The sequence below is a fragment of the Pavona decussata genome, unplaced genomic scaffold (genome assembly GCF_977016875.1).
Source record: "Pavona decussata unplaced genomic scaffold, jaPavDecu1.1 SCAFFOLD_4, whole genome shotgun sequence".
NCBI lineage: Eukaryota > Metazoa > Cnidaria > Anthozoa > Scleractinia > Agariciidae > Pavona > Pavona decussata.
The window spans coordinates 1,772,501-1,791,858 of record NW_028145428.1 but is presented as its reverse complement, the minus strand read 5'-3'; the positions used below and the strand labels follow the sequence as shown (position 1 = coordinate 1,791,858).

The 19,358-nt window shown below is 38.1% G+C and overlaps 1 protein-coding gene across 1 annotated transcript in view; it reads right to left on the bottom strand.

The window, feature by feature from the left end:
• LOC146489713 (uncharacterized) overlaps positions 1-19,358 on the bottom strand; it is a 71,580-nt gene that overhangs the window by 9,819 nt on the left and 42,403 nt on the right. Inside the window, exons 31-49 of the mRNA XM_085104053.1 lie at positions 16,469-16,731; positions 15,502-15,675; positions 14,924-15,082; positions 14,272-14,515; positions 13,606-13,748; positions 11,720-11,968; positions 10,967-11,244; positions 10,161-10,266; positions 9,372-9,716; positions 8,785-8,817; positions 8,210-8,333; positions 5,517-5,588; positions 4,425-4,496; positions 3,109-3,180; positions 2,030-2,101; positions 1,685-1,756; positions 1,517-1,588; positions 906-977; positions 188-265 (exon numbers count right to left, since the gene is read on the bottom strand). Coding sequence (XP_084960179.1) covers positions 188-265; positions 906-977; positions 1,517-1,588; positions 1,685-1,756; positions 2,030-2,101; positions 3,109-3,180; positions 4,425-4,496; positions 5,517-5,588; positions 8,210-8,333; positions 8,785-8,817; positions 9,372-9,716; positions 10,161-10,266; positions 10,967-11,244; positions 11,720-11,968; positions 13,606-13,748; positions 14,272-14,515; positions 14,924-15,082; positions 15,502-15,675; positions 16,469-16,731 — 2,700 coding nt within the window. The remainder of the gene's footprint in view (positions 1-187; positions 266-905; positions 978-1,516; positions 1,589-1,684; positions 1,757-2,029; positions 2,102-3,108; positions 3,181-4,424; positions 4,497-5,516; positions 5,589-8,209; positions 8,334-8,784; positions 8,818-9,371; positions 9,717-10,160; positions 10,267-10,966; positions 11,245-11,719; positions 11,969-13,605; positions 13,749-14,271; positions 14,516-14,923; positions 15,083-15,501; positions 15,676-16,468; positions 16,732-19,358) is intronic.

The following is a 19,358-nucleotide window of genomic DNA, read 5'->3' as shown; positions in this document are numbered from 1 at the left end:
CTATTTTATCCGAAAGCTTATCTCATCAATCAGAACTGTGATTTAGATATGTAGCATGTGACTGTATAGTTAACAAATTGCAAATTGCTATTTACATGCATTAACTTAAACTGTACAGATAAATACACTGTAGGCAGAAGACACTTCACTGATTTCGACAAGATGTACACTTGTAATTCTGACTTACATTTCCTTGAGACTTTGAAGTCCACTGAAAACGTCTGGTGGAAGGTTTTTCATACTGACAGAGTTATTTTGAAGATTTCTAAAATTAAAAAGTGCAATCTACAATTAATACAGATCGTCCCTTTTTGTATCTTAAAGAGGACTACATTAGAATAAATGTGATGGAAGATTTTAAACCTGGTGAATAAATGAGAACTATGTATTATTCAGTAAGTGACAAAGGCAAAAAAAAAAAACACGTTTTTGTCCCTGGAAATTCTTTTTATTGGAAAGTGAATAATTTTCTAATAACGAAGCTCGAGGTTAACTCTGAGCTTAGGAGATTAAATAACGCCCACTAACAAATATCCGTGTATATTTGAAATGCAATCAAAGGTTAATGTATGGATTATCCCTTAAATATTTTACTTAAAATTCATGTAGGATGATGAGCCAAAGCGCACATGGAAAATTAACTAATTAGCTAATACTTTTAAATTTTTCATCAATTCGTCGATGTCCTCGCCCGCTCTAACAGCAAAGTGCTTTTCTCTCTTTAAGCTTGCAAATAATTTTTCGCAAATATTCAAGCAGTTGTAGTTTGAAGACAGAAAATCTTTTTTGGGGAACTTTGCGCCAGGTGTGACTCTTTCATTAATCGCAGACAGCCGAAACTATTTATAGATCATAATAATCGTCACCATTTCGTGCAGTACTTTTGTTGCCATAATTCAACTTACAACTTCCGCAGGGAGGAAAGTCCAGCAAATGTCTTTGAAGACAACTTCTGAATCCTGTTGCCATTAAGGTACCTTTTAAGAAAAGGAGGCATGTTATTATTCCAGGAGTGTGCGTTGGAGATGACAGATAGCCGAGGTGCGTAGCGCTTCATAGCCTATAATTATTCCATATTCAACATACGCCTAAAGGATAATTGATCTTTCATTCTTCAAGAAAGACCAGAAGAAGTTAAAATAAAAAAAAAAAAAGTTTCTATTTTTCGAGCATGGTGATAATGCGTAATATATCCTATAGCAGCTAAGCCAATCAAAATCTGGAATATCATTATCCAATCATCATGTTTTTTGTTATTAAAATAACAACTAATTCGTTGGATGAAAAGGTGGTATCAGTCCTTAACACTGAAGAAGGAACTTCTATTGGTAATATTTGATGATGTGGAACAACCGTTGAATGTATTATTAAAACACATGCACTGCTTTATACACCAGTTTTGGGATAAATTTAGCAATATGGTTTTTTGTTTCCTTGTATTTGTGACGTCTGATGAAGAGTAGTTTCTGAAACAGAACTGAGATAGTCACTGAATATCTGCTGGCATTTGACTTACAGTATTTTAAGCTTCGATAAGCCAATGAACACTTCATCAGGTAGTTCTTCTAAAAGATTCTCTTGAAGATATCTAAATTTAAAACAAATGAACGTTTTAAGAAGACAGAGAACACAAGCATGACTAAAATGTGGCAAAACACGCCGAACACGCCTTTGTTTCACTTACAGATGTTTCAAATTTCTTGTGTTATTAAATGCAACCTGATCAATCTTGCTAATCCGGTTCTCTCTGAGGCTCCTTCGAGGATAAAATAAAACAAAACAGAAAATTTAAATACTGAAAAACTGCTTTCTTGATCAATAGCAGTACTGAGATTGGCCGGATAATGATCAAAAAGAGGTAGAAAATTAATCCAAAAAAGAGTATAGTTTCTAATTTCAAAGCCACGTGCTCAAACTCTTTTCTTAACTCAGTACATGGGTATGATATTTAAATTTACTTGGACTTCGATGTTGACTTTCCTAATATCTACAGTCTCTCTCTTGTGAAGATAAGACATCTGCAACTTACAATGTCGTTAACGAGGTTAGTGACACAAGAGAAGTAGATGAAATATGTGTAATCAGATTGGAGCTGCAGTCCCTAAAAACAAAATAAAACAGTTAGTCAAGCCACGCAAAATTATATTTAATGGTCACGAGTGTGAAACAATTATGAAATATGCTTACATTTCTGTCAGCAGTTTATATCTCGAAAAACATGCATACATTTATAAACTGAGTTGTAGGTCCGCAAACATACGACATACGACTACCAAAGAGCTAACAAAAATGGTGATATCAACAATCACTTTGCTGAATACCATAGTCATTCACAAACTAACTACATAATCAACTGGGACTTCCCTGTGCGGGTTACCTACAGTACCGACTACCACCAACGAATCGCCCTGCAAGGAAAGCTGTTTTAGTTACAAAATATCACGACTTATTGACGACATTAACAATTCAGGCAATCAACAGACAAAGCGATTAATTTCATAAATAATAGGCGAACAGACATTTGACAAACAAAAAACGGATTACGTTTTAACGTCCTTGCGGCCAACAATGTCATGGCTTAACCAATTGACGGCCAATAAGATCAAGTCGTCGTTGACCCATCAGGTCAACAACCAGAGACCTAAAATCATCTACTGCAGGTTTTACACAGTTCGCTTGCCTTTGACGATATAGCCTCCGCACAGATTGTCTAGATGTCAGTTAATGCCATCCAAAACAGTCCCCCTCAGGACTGTAGTTACCCGGCTGATTGTAATTTACTACATAATGATTTCCTCTACGTCTTTCAAGTATAAAACCTTAGTTGAGCCTTCCAATTGATTAGTAGTTTGGTAAGAGGACTGCACCATAACCGCAAGGTCAAAGGCTCGATTAACGTCGGATTACAGTTTCAAATTTTAACGTTGCTTACATCATATCACTGGGGAGTCTAGCTCCCGGCTAGCTTAATAGCTGAGTTGCATTGTGGGAACGCTTCACAGGTGCTGTATAGTATGGTTTGAATCCTGTTCAAGCTTGATTCGTTCTTACGGTGTTGTTTTCAACTGCCGATATTGCTTATTCGTAATAATTCAGAGTTATACTTACAAAGTCTGTAAACTGTACAAATTATCCAAAATACCGTGAGACAGGGTGGAAATAAAATTCATGCCAAGCTTCCTAGAATAAAGTATAAGAAAGAGGGTTGTAAACTATCGCAAAAGAAGAAATGTATAAAAGCCACACAAAATGGATTCTTTTTTATGATAACGACTTATTTTACTCTAAATATAAGCAGCACGAATGTAAAGTATGATTCCTAAATGGTTTGCGCGGGAATTTTAAAGAGAAAAGTCGACACCTTTCAATAGTAAGAAGTAATTACGGTTATTACTGATCCCCACTAAACAGGGAATGCGAGGTAACAGGAGCGTTACCCTTTACGTTTTGTTAGTCTCCTAATACCAAGTAGATTGTACCAGAAAAATATCCACCAGCATGGAGAGAGGCAATGCAGAACAAAGGTTTCTTTCATTTTAGGCCTAATTGAACACGACGGGAGAGTAAGAGGAGTCCAGGGTTCTCTCAAAACAATTATTAGACACTTGGAAGTTATAAAAATGAGCCACTCATTGTATTCAGGAGAATTTTCTCTCATAATTTCCTGTAACGTTCGATCACGTGTATGATTACTGACTAAGAGAGAAACTGAGGCAGAAGCAAGAAAATCTTGCGGAACACTGGAAATTGTTGCGAAATATTGTTTTATGCAGTGTGATGACCAAATGATGTTTAAACCAAAGACCTAATGAAACGCGATCTAACCAATCAGGGTCTCAAAGAGGGGTCTTTGTTTCACTGGAAATCCGAAAATTTTGATGTGTAACCAAGTCCATATAATGCGAACGCACAAATGTAAGTACTCCATGTGGAGATATTCCACTTTTCCACTCCAACCGATTGGGAAGGAAATCGCCGTCTTTTTTAACAAAAGTTCAATGTCCATTTTTTTTCTCCTTGCCACATCATCATGTAAGTTTTTTTAAACTAATGAGATGCAAGTTTGGAACGAATGGAAAAAAATCCTTTCCATTTGACATGGATAGCTCTGGAATTTTTCCAATCTAACAATTTGATAAATTGAAAGTACCCCCGTCAAGAATGATGATCCTGGCTAAATGGGGGCCTGGAGTAAAGCCATGGAGCCATAGAGCCCCAATTATTCTATCTTGTACCCATGGATCCCTGAGTATTTTGGCCCTTTACCATGGGCCCTTATTTAAATAAACCCCTTGGAACCTGTAGAACATCTCGAAGGTGATTGGACGTGTGAAAACTTAGCGGCTTCAGCACTCTCTGAAATTATGTGAATATTTCAAAATCGACAGTTGAGCTGTATGTTGCATTACAGAGCTTTTACTTACAAAGTTTCCAGTGTAGAGGCATTGGGAAATGTTCCTCTTTCTGTTCTGAAAATGAGATTTTCACTCAGATCCCTGAAAAGATTAAAATAAAATTTTAAGCAGTTACATATTGACACTCTGCTGAAGTTTGACTTTTGACAAGATATCCAATGTAATTTAACCCTGTCTAGACCGGAATGGGGGGAGGAGGGTGGGAAGGAGTGTCCTCGCGCCGACTTTGAATGTCCATAATTTAAATGTTTATATATATTTTTTTTAATTCTGAAGTAAATTCAATTCAACTTTGTGAATTTTTCATACATTTAACTGGCAACAATATGATGACGCAGTTCAATGCTCATTAAATTTGGCAGCATGGCAACCAAATATGTTTTATTGGTTGTGAATATTTTCCGATCAATTTAGTCGGTTTTTCATGAGTTTGGGAAATTCAGAAATCCAAGATGGCTGAGGTTTAGCAACAAAAACGTTTGTTTTTCTCACTTCGCATCACGTCATCACTTCCCGTTCCCGACCCATGTTATCATCCTCCAAGTGCCAATGTCATAGCTTTAATTAAATTCTGGGAGTTATGGAGGATAGCGGAGCCTTAGCTCCCCGGCAACAGAAGCCTAAAGAAAGACCGGTCTAAATGTAGTCAATCATTATTACTAATGAAAATACATGTGATAAATATTTGTATTGCACTTTTTTACAAAAAAAATTATCAGAAGCACGTAACAGTCTAAATACGAAAATAATATTAATATATCCTATACATTAAAAGCTAATCAGTTCAGTTAAAAATATATATATTAGTTTCAAGGGACGATTTAAAATGCTCGAGGATTCCTGGTTTATACTTTCTGATCAGAAAGGCATTATCACTGAAAGATGGTAGCATTTTACCTCGAGGATGGTCTCGTGGAATGCCATTGTTGGAACACAACTGGAAGGTAGATTGTTTCCTAATTGACATCAGATTGCTAATATACCGGCTGAGGTGACCGACCGGACAACGATTGTGTCATGATCATGCCAAATGTTTCTTTATTCTAATAACATATTGACTGTTCAGTGTTAACCAAGTAAATACGCATGTCTTGTACTTACAAGTACTTCAACTTTGAAAGGCCAGAAAATGTTTTCCTTTGCAGGTAGGAAATTTTGTTTCTCTGGAAGAATCTATGGAAAGAAACGATTTGTATTAAACTGGCTTCAAGCATTGTTCGATAAGGCGTCTAAGAGAAAATGGCTAAGAGAAAAACTATATACATGTGTTTGCTATAACTTCTAATAGATATTAAAATTGTTTAAGTTAACAGAGAGAGGGGGCCGAAGAAATTGAGGTGAGAGTGCTAGAGCCCCCTCCCCCTCCCCCCCATATACATGTATCTGCTATAACTTCTACTAAATAGTTACCAAATTAACATTTAAGTCAACTAACATGTAATTAAGTATACCGTTAGCTATGTTATTCCAAGTTCGGAAATCGTTTATCGAATAGTTACATTTTAAAAACCAGGCATAGTTTAATTGCCCATAGAGAAATTGAGAAATAATTTAACCTATGTACTTGGATCTCATTGCGAGTTTTATAACTAGGTATTAATGTCAATTCGTCAAAATCTTAACCATTCTGTAAACAGCCCTACTTAATGGGGCCTGGGTGTAAAGAAAATTGCCTCCAGGTAAGAAATGCAAAAACTTTTAACACACAGATCATAAGCCAAAACAGGCTTGCGTAGCCTGCGTAGCAAGCGTTCCTGTACGAACGAAGTTTTCCGCATTCTGGCCGCGCGAAAATTGAGGCGAGAGCAAAAAATCGGCGGACGGGGGTGGGAGTGGAGAAGCAAGGGATTTTGAAAAACCCGTTCGTCCACGAACGGGGCTCCTGATTGGTGCGGTGTGGTCACCTTGAGTGACAGGTTTGACAAGTAGCTATCAAATTTTCGCGAAGATCAAAATAGCGGAACATATGGAAGGTTTTGAAACGTGTTTGAACGAAGTTATATCGGAGCTGAGCGAAGCGGGGCTTTCTTTTAAGTGAAAACGGAACAAGAAAGGGCAATGCGCCATCTTTTTAACGGCAAAGATTTAATGGCCGTATTGCCAACAGGATTCGGCGAGAGTTTAATTTTTCAGTTGTTTGTTATGATGTGTGGAGTGCGAAGTATAAAAAAGCAAGGAGGTACAGAATACCCCAAAATTATTGTTAATTCTCCATTGCAAAGCATAATTTAATCCGGTTCATTCAAGAGCAAAATACTTTCGGATTTAGTGTAGCTAGCCACTTCTTCTGAAACATTTTTTTTTTTCAGTGCTTTCACAACTTCTGGCTTAAGTTCTTTTTGTTTGAGTATGGCATTTGCGGCCGCTTGCCAATTCTTGGTACACAATTGCCGCACTATATTTGTTTAGTTTGCTCCTCGTGAGGAATTCTTGTTGTAACTTGGCCGGTAGAATTAACGATCACTACCACTACCACTACTTTAACTTGAGGTGTCCCATCAATTGGTAAATCGTCGATGTTCAACTTCGATTCGACACAATTCTTAGCATCCTGATCAGCTGTGGTTGCAAATTGTTAAAACTTCCGAGAAGCTTTCTGTGAGACGGGACTAGGAGAGTTGACATGAACAGTCTTGTGAAAAGGACTGCTGCTCGGTGGCGTTTCGAGCAACCGCTTGGATACGTTAATTTTCTGCTTTGGTGGGATTTTGCAAGCATCCTGACCACCTATCGAATTCTGCACAAGTTCCTATAGTGTCCCCAAATTTCTAATTTTGCAAGGATTGCACACACGCTCAGAAAATAACTTGGTGTTTTCCACTTTAAGTCCAACCGCTCTACAAGTATCGGCAAGGATTTTCCCGTATGAATCTTTTCTTTTCGATGGTTAGAAAATATTTTCAGAAGAAATATACCCAGGTTTATATACTGTTCCAAATTTTACCTTGTAATTGCTCTGACAAACTCTGCAGCGATCGCTTGGAGTTTCCCGCGACTCCGACATCACAACTTACAGTATTTCGCGGGTTTGACAAGTTGGTTGAAGCGTTTTATTTTTCTATATCCGGTAATCTGTAATTGGCCAATTTGTTGACAAGCTGTCAATCAGCGAATGAAATCAACCTTGACAAATCGGTGGGCGTTTTTCAAAATCGTGGGGTATGCGGCAAGCGTTCCCTCGCCTCCCCACTCCCACCCCAATTTTCGCGCGGCCAGAATGCGGAAAAATTCGTTCGTACGGGAACGCTTACTACGCAAGCGCAGCCTTACGCAAAACAGTAACCGAGTAGGAAAAGGAATGGCGCGGTGCTAAAAGCGCTCCCTTCAATATCCTGCTTGGCTTCGAAATTCCTGTATGATGTAACATGTGAATTGCATAGGCGGATCCATAAAATTCAGAGTGAGGGGCCGAAGAAATTGAGGCGAGAGCGCAAGAGCCCCCTCACCCAACCCCTTCCCCCCCCCTCCCCCCCCTCCATCGCTTTGAACAATTCGTAGAGATTCTGCTTTACGGCATTTTTGACCAGAGGTTAAGCCTTTGAAAGAAAGACTTAAAAAGAGGATTATTTACAATGTAAAAGGATTGACTGCATAATACCGTTCGAAAGACGCTTACAAAAACTTTCTTAATGTACAACAAAAAGGTGGGGCGCGTTTTCCCATCTTCACAAAAAACAGAAATTTTTCATTAAGTTTTTTAAAATTAGCCACTGTCTACTGAAGATATGACACTGAAAATTTCAATTTACCTTCTCAATTAAAATTACTCCAATAGCTACATATAATTGTCTTACATTGCAGCTGCGTTGGAAGGAAGTTTTGCGGGTACAGCAGTCAGTTCTTGGCCTTTCTTAACAGTGATTACCATTTCTCGGCCATTCGATGAAATGGGATTACACTCACAGCTGGAGGGACAGTCTTTACGAGAAGAAAAATAAAAAGTGCATAATGTGAAAAATAACATCATTCAGCTTTTGCTTTCACTGCTAACCTCTGTGTAGTGGCCTGAGACAGCTGTGCTGCGGAAGTACAGACAATCCAAGACTGGTATTCAAAGCATCCAATGATGAATCATGCAAGAGATATCGCTAATTGTCCTTTACATTTCACAAGCTAAGAAAGCTATCCGTAGAACTTCTCCTTTAAATTCTTTTTTTTTCCACTGGTACAACTGATTGTAAAATTAAAAATCACACCGCAATTTGAGAGAATTCGCCAACCAATCATGTTTGATTTGCATCCAAACAACCTTTTTCATTCCGTAGCTGTTGTGTAAGTAGCCAGACAATCCAACGATAACTTAGCGGATCTTAGCGGTCTTAATCAAGTGTAATCCCATTAATTTCCTTTCGAGTATCTTTCTTCCTACCTATGTCATAGGTGCACTCTGTTTGGCCAGCCTCTGCGAAAGGAAATATGCAAATAAGTCATCATCATACAATCAACGCATGCAAATTAAGCAGAACGTACGGCTCATCCAAGCTGATGTCCGTCATGAGTGCTAAGTCTTGCCGTTGTTGCAGTCATCGCTTGGTCCAAAACGCACACCGTAACTTGGACACAAATTGTAAACGTGATATATTTCGTTACCAATTGCTGGATGAATAAAAAATCCAACCACGTAGCAAATTTAGGGTTCTGTAAGTTTTGGCTCTCTCTTTCCTTTCTTTCCCCTGGACCTGGCTATGATTTGTTGGTACAACCCATTGTTACATGCGGCGCATGTGCAATGTAGGTCGATACTAGTAATGCTTTAATGCCTGTACGGTTTTGTTAGTTTTTAAGTGGTATCTGTGTCTTATCACCACTTATGGAAATGTTGGTCGGAGTACAGATACGGTAAGAACAGTCAGTTTCTCGGCTCTTCCTAACGCTCTGTTTAGTTTTTGAGGGAGAAGCAGATTTGATAGAGGCAGTGGTAGGCACGCACATGCCTGATTGTATTAGGAGTCCTACCTTTCTCTGAAGTGTAATATAGTTTCATCCCAGACCTTGTGACTTTGCCATTGCTGACAAACCTTATATCCATTATATTTGAAGATGACACGAGAAAAGCGGGAAATCGTTGCCCACAATATCTTCCAATTTTTCTCCTTCTCTTTGCCGGTCCGCTGTAAACTTCTATAAAGTCGTTATAGCAAGAGGGGTGATCTTCTAACTGAAACTCCAAGAATCGCAGTTTAATGATGTTTCCACGTGGAACATGGATTGTCCAGAGGCAGCTAGTAAGAGGTGGATAGTAACCAGGGTAGAATGGGGAGAAAATGAAGCCTGACGAATTGGTAAATTTTCTGTTGCATTCTGGCGAAAAAACGATGAAACTCAACATGAATTAAGTATTTTGATTTGCAAACAATAGTTTATATGGTAAACACCATGGTATTTTTAAATTCGATTTAAAAAAAAAGACAGAAAAACGCTTTAAAGCGAGGAAGGAAACCAACAACAAATATTCCAGTTCTACACTAAAGTACAATCAACATTGCTAGCTTAACATTAAAATCATTATTAAACGGAAGTATATACACTACTAACCAGCCAAGTTTTTGACGGGACTTTAAAGAATACATTGTTATTTTTATATATATATTTTTTATAATTTCCTCTAAAATGAAGTTGCAAACCAGACCTTGTTCTATAAAAACAAACCATCTTCGTTTACGTGTAATAAATCAAAATATTCAGTCAATGCTTTGCTATAAGTGAACCAGTGTTATGATATCCTTTTTTTTTTTTTTTTTGTACCTTGTGTTGCTCTGAAGGGAAATGGATGGCAATATCCCGGAATGGTGTGAACACCTCTGACGCTCACATAACCAGGTTCATTTCCCAAATCGGCTTCAAAGAAAACCTGTAGAAAAACGTTAAAAACATGCTTTATGCAACTTTATTTAACGCTGAATCGAAAAACACGCATATTTCATTTTGACAAATTTTTGTCACCAGATAAAGCAGACGAAAGCTATACTTTTTACCGATGAAAGACGACTAGCGCGTAAAATACTTAAATGTTACGTGAAATTGTATCTGGCAGAAATAAGCTTAGAAAAGTAAAAATGAAAATGGGTTTTTCTTTAATTTAAGAATTGTAGTCTGGAGATCGAACATAATCATATTGGCTAACTAACCGGAGAAAATTTGGCAGGCACCACATTTTTTTTTTTTTTCGCGATGTCTTAGAATTCTAAACCTCTTTCCTTAAAAAGAAATGGCATTAGGGTAGAGGTAACCATAACTATAACTGGTCACTACCAGGCTCTATATCGCTATCGTCTATAGAGGAAATGGTTAGGAAATGAAACTGCGCATGAAAATTTCCACAAAGTTGACGTTAGCGGGAAAATACAAGGTAGAGTTATCAACTATGTTAGCTTCGGTCAGACTCAGAGGTTAGCGACCAAGGAAGATTTAAATGGAAACTCGGCTTAGGTTAGACAAGCACACTGGGGATTTCTGAAACTCCAAACCAAGCTTTTTAATTACTCCGGCTGCATAGATTATAAAAATACCAAGGAGTACTTAGCACAAAGAAAGCTAATTATTATCCCTACCCTGTATTTTGCTACACTCGGTACTGCTATTCTTCCATATTTCCACATCCCATCAGTGTTGTTTGATTCGTTCGCTACCCACATTAATCTCCTTGAGTGGTGTGGCAGGTGTAACGTTTGGTAAAGACGAAGGACCCGTCTTCCAGAGCCATACATGAGATATCTGAATCGCACGCAGACAGAGTGACCTGTATAGAATCGCTCGTATAGTGGACTTTTAAATACAGATGTTTCAGATGACTGGGAATTACTGTTACTGGATACCATGTAGCGATAGCCTATTTAGAGAAATACAAATACAAAAGCAAGAATTGTTGTGATACGAAAGCCAATATTTAGTAAGGACGCACTGTACTTGATAAGAAAATAACATTATTAAAGCAGTGCCTGAGCACAAGGTCCCTTTGTATGAATTTATGACGTGGGGAAATTTTCCTTATAATTATGGGCTGAAACGTAACCATGCTAGATATAGAATATTAGCGAATCTACGCATTTTTATGCGTAAATGTGAGATTTTAGGACAGCTTAAATGTTTATAGGTATTGAGACTATTCATTATATTATGTCCAATTAGCCCAAGCGAGAGTTGATCCCGTGATCAAGTCATCAGTACAAAGGGCAACAGGGTTTCGGTTGTTTTCTGTTCAATCTTTTCTTCTCACAATCTCTCCTGTTTACATAAAAGGTAAAAGTCTTCACGTAAACTTTACAACATAGTTTTACTTCATGTCATAATTTCGAGCTACCCACCTTCGTTGTCAATACACCATGCCGGTTTTTGAACGTTCACATCTCCAACAATATTATTCTTGAAACGCGACCAAGATATGATGGGAGTTAGAAGGTTCACACCACACCCTTGTGACATCCACTTTATGGCACTGCTATCTAGGTATTTGTTAAAGATGTTTACGTAGCTGATCAATCCGATGAATTGGCCAGCCCTGTGATCAACTTTTGTCTGTTCCTCTGTTACTCCAATTATAAACTCACCCCTTCCTGTAGGCGATAAGTATCAATATTCGTTACTTTATTTTGGTATTGATACGATTTGAAAAGATGAACAGGGGAAGTAACTCAATGCGCATAAGCTTTTTACTCAGTAAACAAAGTACATTTATTCTTGTCCCACGTCATAGTGAAATCACAGGACGACGAAATGACTTTCTAACATTTTTTTTTTCTGTCTAAGTTTCATAAATCATAAACAGATCGCCAAGTCCACGAAATAAACTGATTTGGACGTATGCATGGTTAAACTTAATCTTTCCCACTGTCAATTCATTGGGAGTTACCTAAAAGCCAGAGTTCGGAATACAAAAACTGAAAATTCTTCGACACGAAAATTTCAACGAAGGTTAAAGTCAATTGGAAAACAATTTTTATCGCTCTTAAAAAATTACGTAAACAGTTAGGAGCCCAGTGAAATTTTCAAAAGTTTGCTTCAGATTTCAATTGCTGCTTTGGCGTTTATTCTAAGGCAGTCCCTTTTAAAACGTAAAACTTTAAAACAGTTCGTTTGCTTATTACTTTGTCGACGTTTCTCTCTTAGGAGAACAAACATCCGTCGAGCTTAAACTAAGCTGCACGAAAGATCACAACAAGAAAAGCAAGAGCGCACTGGAGTACAGGCACCCGAGTCTTTAACAAAAATCGTGTTTCGAGACAAAAATTTGTGAATAAATTTGATCTGGCACGTATAGTCAATGTCCATCTTATAATGTAGTGGCCATTAGTACTTTATGCCGCCTGGATGATTTCATTTAAACAAAACTAATTGACCTTCGCAGCCAAGGAATGTTTTTGTGTCTCAACGTTTGGCAGTTACTTGATTAATACTAGCTTTGAACAGTTTTAACGCTATTGTATTTTCAATATTTTCCACTAGAAATACAAATAAAAGAAAAAGAATCCAAAAACAAAAAAGTCAACAATCAAAACTCTTAAGAGCGGCTGCCTGTAAGAAGCGAGAACTGCAAGCATTTCAGGGACCACTTGGTCGAATTTCCGATATTTTGTCTGAAGATACGTTTGGATTAACTATTTTCCAAAATAATATTTTCAAGTTCCAAGATATTTTATTTTTAGAGGGTGTTTACATGCTGCCGGCGCGGCTTTCCTTCCAGTATAAGTTCACTCCAGTTCCCTCTTGTGGCTCTGTAATTCGTTTACATGACACCAGCACAAAATTTCATGCGGGAGCGAGTCATACCAGTGCGAGTTCACCCCGGTAAATGTACTAGAGCGAGATTTTAATTCCGGTACGAAAACTTATTCCCATGTCATGTAAACGCGTTACGGCCGTTCGCTCAAGCATCCCGAGAGTAGATCCCGAGAGTATGGAACGGGTAGCGCATGTGCAGTCTTCAATTCAATATGGCGTCACAATCACGTCGGTCGACATGAAGTGTCCCTTCTCGTAAACACGGTTTAAAGTCACAATGTCATACCGGTATCGGAGAAAAACTTTTATTTTAGTGAAAATAAGGATTGTTTTTAAGGCCATTTTGGTGGTGTACACAAACCGTCATGCTTTCGAAACCAGCCAGCGAGTTTGGAATGTTTGTTTTCTTAATTTTCTTGTGGGATAGTTGGTCTAGGTTTGTGTAAAGTTTCAAGTTAAGTAAATCACATACCAGGAATAGCTTCTCCGTCAGAAAAACCACTTCCTGACAGAGCTGACTTGTCATTGTAGATAGTAATTTTTCCTCCATTAGAAGCCCAAACCAAACAAATATGATGCCAAGTGCCGTCGTTTGCCTTTGAACTCGTTCTTGTCCTAGATGAAACCAAATAAAAAGGATACAATATAATAACCATTATTGACATTCCTCAAGATGTTGCCTTCAAGTTTCGCTAATATACTGTATACTTCAGTGCTGCTCGAAATGAAGCAAATGGGAGTTTTTACCCTAATAGATAATTACAGTGTTTTTTTCAGGTATGTACAGCATGTTCCACGTGTTTTTGGCACCGCCACAGTTGTGAATTGGAGGTCTCAAACGCTTCCTAGTTAGGAATGTAACACTTTTGTCTTGAAATCCTCTTCCCCTAATCCTACTAGAACAGTTGGTAAGTCTTCCAATTGACTTTGTAACCCTAAATAAATTTAATGTTCACATTCTAATATTGTTGTATCCTTTTTTTCCTCAGTAGGCCCCTCAAAGCAACGGTGAAGAAACAAAACAACGGTAGAAGCAGGACTCTTGGACAGTTAATACGCTAACACGCAAAGAATATAAACTATCCAAGAGTCCTGTGCGGCACAGACGTTACACAACCTAACAATGAATTCCACTTACGAAGTTTGCTTGCCAACAAAAACGTAGAATCCTCTGTAGTCCAAGAGTCCAATGGCAGTGATAATCTTCCCGTTATTTTCATATCGTACTCTGTACCATATAGGAGTGCCTGCACTAGTTTTGTCTGATGTTTTCATCCAGAAGCAAATGGTAAACTCAGTGAGATCGGGTAGATCAGTGATGTTCACATAGGCAGTGTGATTCTCAGCAAACTCTAGCTGATAATTGCTTTCCATCGAAGGACCTGTACGAAGTTAGAGTTTACTGATGCTGTTCAACATTTGTAGTGTGCTTTTGCTTTAATCTAAACCAAGGAAGGCCCTTTTTTCAAATTACCACTAATTAAAATGAGAAAGTAACAGATGGTTAGTAGGTTAAATTAGGTGGAAGAGATAAATTACAGTTCTGTGTATGATCATAAATGTACATTAAACCGAACACACTTACATAAATAAATATACATTAAGCTATAGTAGTAATGGTACATACTTATGATCATATAATTTGAATTTTTGTTGTTGTTGTTGTTGTTGTTGTTGTTGTTCTTTTCCTTGCTTCATCCGTTGTTTAATCCTTAATCCGTAGCGTTGGTATAAAATTATACCATGCGTATTGCCGTAATTTTAAAGAAGTGTGATGGATTTTTTTTAACCTTGCAATCGCTTCCATCCTTTCTTTTGTAAGTAGGAGTTGACTTGATTGGTTGAACTTTCCATTTCTTGTTTCATTACTTGTCTCCAAGGTGAAACTTCCTGGTTAGAGTTAACCCATCCACACAATCCTTCGCGAAATTCCAAACAGCCATCGTTTACTGCAAAAGTATACATTTCGCAACAAAATAAGTAGAATATCATTCACACCAAAATAGGAACCATCTGTACAATCACGTCCAGGTAAAAGATAAGAATCTGAAGTATCTAACACGTAAGGAACTAAATTATGCCATTCACATCCATAAAATAGGAATACACGAAAGGAAACGTAGAATTTGACTAATATAATAATTGATGAACAAAGCCCCCAAAAATGGATATGAAGATGAATGATGAATGACGGAAGAAGGGACGAACGGTCAGATGGACGGACGGAGAGACAGACGGACAGACGGATGAATGGATGGATGGATGGATGGATGGATGGATGGATGGATGGATGGATGGACGTGAAATATATTGTAATGACTACGTGAAATGTTTTTCTCGTAAGACCTCCTAAAGTAACATTAATTACCAGCACAAGTTCGCCGCCTTTGATTCTGTTGGTTGTTCGATGTCTCTTTGCACCACAAATGTTGGTTGTCCTCGCTAGTACACGTGTTATATTGGATATTTTTGTACACGAATGGAAAATGGCAGCAACCTCCAGCAGTGGTTCGCCGTATCGGGCACAACGCACGTGTCGAGCCTGGGACAAAAAAAAATTATTAGTCGCATCAATCAAATTCTTTAACTTTGAAAAATAGCCCCTTTTAACATATTCTGTGAGTTGGGCGGTTCAGAATAGATTATGTTTTACTGGTTCCACAGTTATTGTTAGGTTAATGTATATGCCTCTTACCATGAGGTGGATTTTCTACTAATTTTGCACTTTGGGTGAATGAGATATCAAATAGCAATCATCTCACGCATTTTGAGGGCTGACATTTTTCGCAAGCCAAGTTCGAAATGATCTCTGGAATTTATTCCGTCTTTTCTTCACCGATTTTAATATTGAATTTCAAGGACTGTTACCGAAACATACCACCATTGTGAGGGGGATGAGAGTGGGAGGGAGTGGCGGAATGCGAATTTTTGTAAAAAGCCTACGGTTTTTGTTGTTGTTTTGTTTAGTTTGGTTTGTTTATTTCTTTCTTTCCTTCCAGCGTTTACATCGACTTCTGACAAAGGCGTAATGTTACTTAATGAGCATTGAACTACTGACAATCTGCCATTGTCACTTGACAAAACCATACTTTTCCAAAAAAATGCTGTAGCCTTTTGGTCAAACCATCCAATCAAAATACAAGACATATGGTTAGCAGAGCAGTCAGCCGTCATAAAACAAACGTGATTCTTGATAACTCCTCCTTTTTACAGCTGCTGCATTTTGATTAGCCGGTTGGATCGGAAGCCGTTGTAAAACTGTCATAAAGAAGTCCAAACGTTTACAGAAACCTCAACGGCGTCTAGGCCCCACCACGGTTAAAATGAAAACTTACTATATAAAGTAAACGCTTCAGCCGGTTTAAGGGGGCGCAAAAACACTGCCAGGTCTCTAAGATAACCATGGAGTACTTCTTTGGTGTCTTTTTTGTAGCCAAGCTCATACATTGTGTGGTTGGTTGGATTAAGGTCAATGTGTGGTTCTCTAAGGTTGGAATCCTTTTCACCGGATTTTTTTCCGTCTAAGTACAGTGTCCCTTTAGGGGGACTGCGATTCCAAACGAAGACCATGTGGGTCCAGACATTTGGAGAAATTTGTCTATGAAAGATTTACAAAGGAAAAATAGTAAGCGTCATCAAACTTGCCATTGAACGTAAGTCTACTTAGTCCGTCTTTATAATACATTCCTCAACTTTAAATGTGCTGTGTTTTACTGTATGTTGTTCTTGATAACAATAGATTTATGGTTGTGCCTGGATGATCTCTTTATTTTCAAAAGAGCATTGCAGCATCAGCAATGGAAAACAAGAGCGTGGAATACTCAAGCAGAGTTGTCTCAAGTAAAACGCTGAATTATATAAAAAGTTGACTAAAATTATCTTCGACCTTGCAATCTGCCGTCCTATGTCTTTCAAGTTCACTCTTTCTTTGGCATATAATCCCGTTTCCTTCAAATTTAAAGACTGTCTACCAAGATGCAACGCGTGCGTTTGTTATTGTTTTTGTTCCGTAAACAGAACTATGAGTAATGGCGGTTCAAGTTGATCTCGAAGTGCAGGGATCGAACGATTTAAAAGAAGTTCAAATTTCGGTGAGAGAGCAACCACTTCCAAGAATCAAAAATTATGGTATCGTAGAAAGTTTAGTTTCAGGGCGAAACGATTAGAAATCTTGCAATAAGGTAACTCCGATGTTCGGATTTTCGGTGAAAAGATTGCAGAGCAGGAAAGAATCGCAAGACCCTGGGAATTAACATGTGCAGCCGAACAGGACTTACTGCAAGTGTAAGTCCGCTTGCAAGACCAAGCAAAAGAATGGTACCAATCGCGGTTGTCCCTGCCAAACCGCTAATTTGCTCTGTGTGCTAACGCTATGCAAATATGGAACTTCAAGGAAACTATGTGCGGACACGCTGAGATCATAGGTTATGTCTTCTTACTTCGCAGTTGTTTTCTTGATCTTTTACGTTTGTTTGTAAAAGAAACCAGGTTATTCTAAAACATTTTTATTATGCCGTTAATTTTGTAACGTTATGAAATTGTAACTCGTGAACGATTACCAAAAACTCGAAAATACCAGGCAAGAGAAAGAGGTGTGAAAATGTTTTATCGTAAATTGCAGCGCGTCACTGTACGATCCTGCGCAATCTTTTGAATGAACATATGCATTTTCTCTCCTTTTTAAAACACACGAAGGTTGTTTGTATTGGTGTTGAACTGTGGCCGAGGAAGTCTCGATCATATAAGTAGCTAGAAACTACACAAGGAATGGGTTGTAAACAAAGATTTCAGTGTCACGTAATGCAATTAAACTAGCAAATTCGCTTTCAGTCACCTCGATGTATCCCAGTTGCTGCGAAGCAATTCACTAAGATATATCACTTTCAAGTCCTCGGGTCTTCTAGGTCTTCCACTGGATTTCTCGAGTCCGCCATTGACACAATCTTGATCATCCAACGGCTTAATCGATAAAACGATCAAAACCGTTGAAAATTTCCGATTCAAAACAAAATATCCACTTTCCGAAAAAGAGTAATATTAAGAGCAATTCTCCAGGAAAATGAAGCAAAGTTGGAAATGAAAAATTTTAACCCCTCTTCAATTTTTGTGTGTAGGTAGGTTACCTTGGGGGATAGGTAAAAACAACCATATTTGGATCGGCTGATGTATCGTTGCCATGGTAACCGCACTATATGACGTCGGCCTTGGGACCATGTTTTGAGCAAAAGTTCCACTCTCAAAAAGTAAAAGTAAACGAATCTGGTTCTCGGGTGCATGTGAACCAATTCAAATGAAATTCATACAGATGGTAGAACCACTCTCCCAGTTTATAAAATTTGCCGTTACAATAATTTGAGTTTTATAAACGAGAAGAAAATGCTCGTCCTACTATGTTCCCTGTCAGCCATTTGGACAAGAAGGAAAAACAAGCACAACCATATTCGTTATTTCTTCGAAAGTACTCTTTCCACATAAACCAAATTAGCAGCAGAGATTACATAGATATTGACGTTTCTAAATATCATAAAATCAATTTGGGGAAAACTATACTCTGGCCATGGGTGCTGAAGACACCTGCGACAAATTGCAAAAAATTGCAAAATTGGTAATTTTGAGAGCTCTAGTATTTAGCTCAAACAGGCTTTGGAGAGAGAAAATCAGCTTCAAAAGTATCTTTTATCATCTTGTCTGCTACCTACATTTAATAAATAAGATTTTGGCCAACAAATTTGATGAAATATAAATTGATACAAAATCTACCTTGAGGGTTTTGGGAATTTTTTCAGGATGCTTTCGTCGCGTGGTTCTCTCCAGTATCTCTCCTGCGCACGTTCCGTCTTTTTGACCAAATCTAGCGCAGACTAACAGTTACTCCCATCGAATATCCAGTTTGCTGTGTTTCAGACCAGGGATGATGATACAAGTAGCCCGCATACACTTGACAAAGCATAGTTGACAAAGTCCAAAACATGGTCGTAATGCTTGCGATTTCTGCCGTCAAGCACCTAAATTCATCAATATTATTCAGCCAGGAAGTAAAGTAAATGTGTCGAGATCGATGTACAAAGCAAAATGCATGCCTTTAAACAATTCAAAGTAACGTTTTTGGCTAAAATCGAGTCAGATATTGCGATAGTCGACAAGCCAAGAGTGGTAAATAAACTGAACGCATAGGCCGGAAGTCCGAGAAGCACGACTACTGACCGGATGTAACACAATGTAATG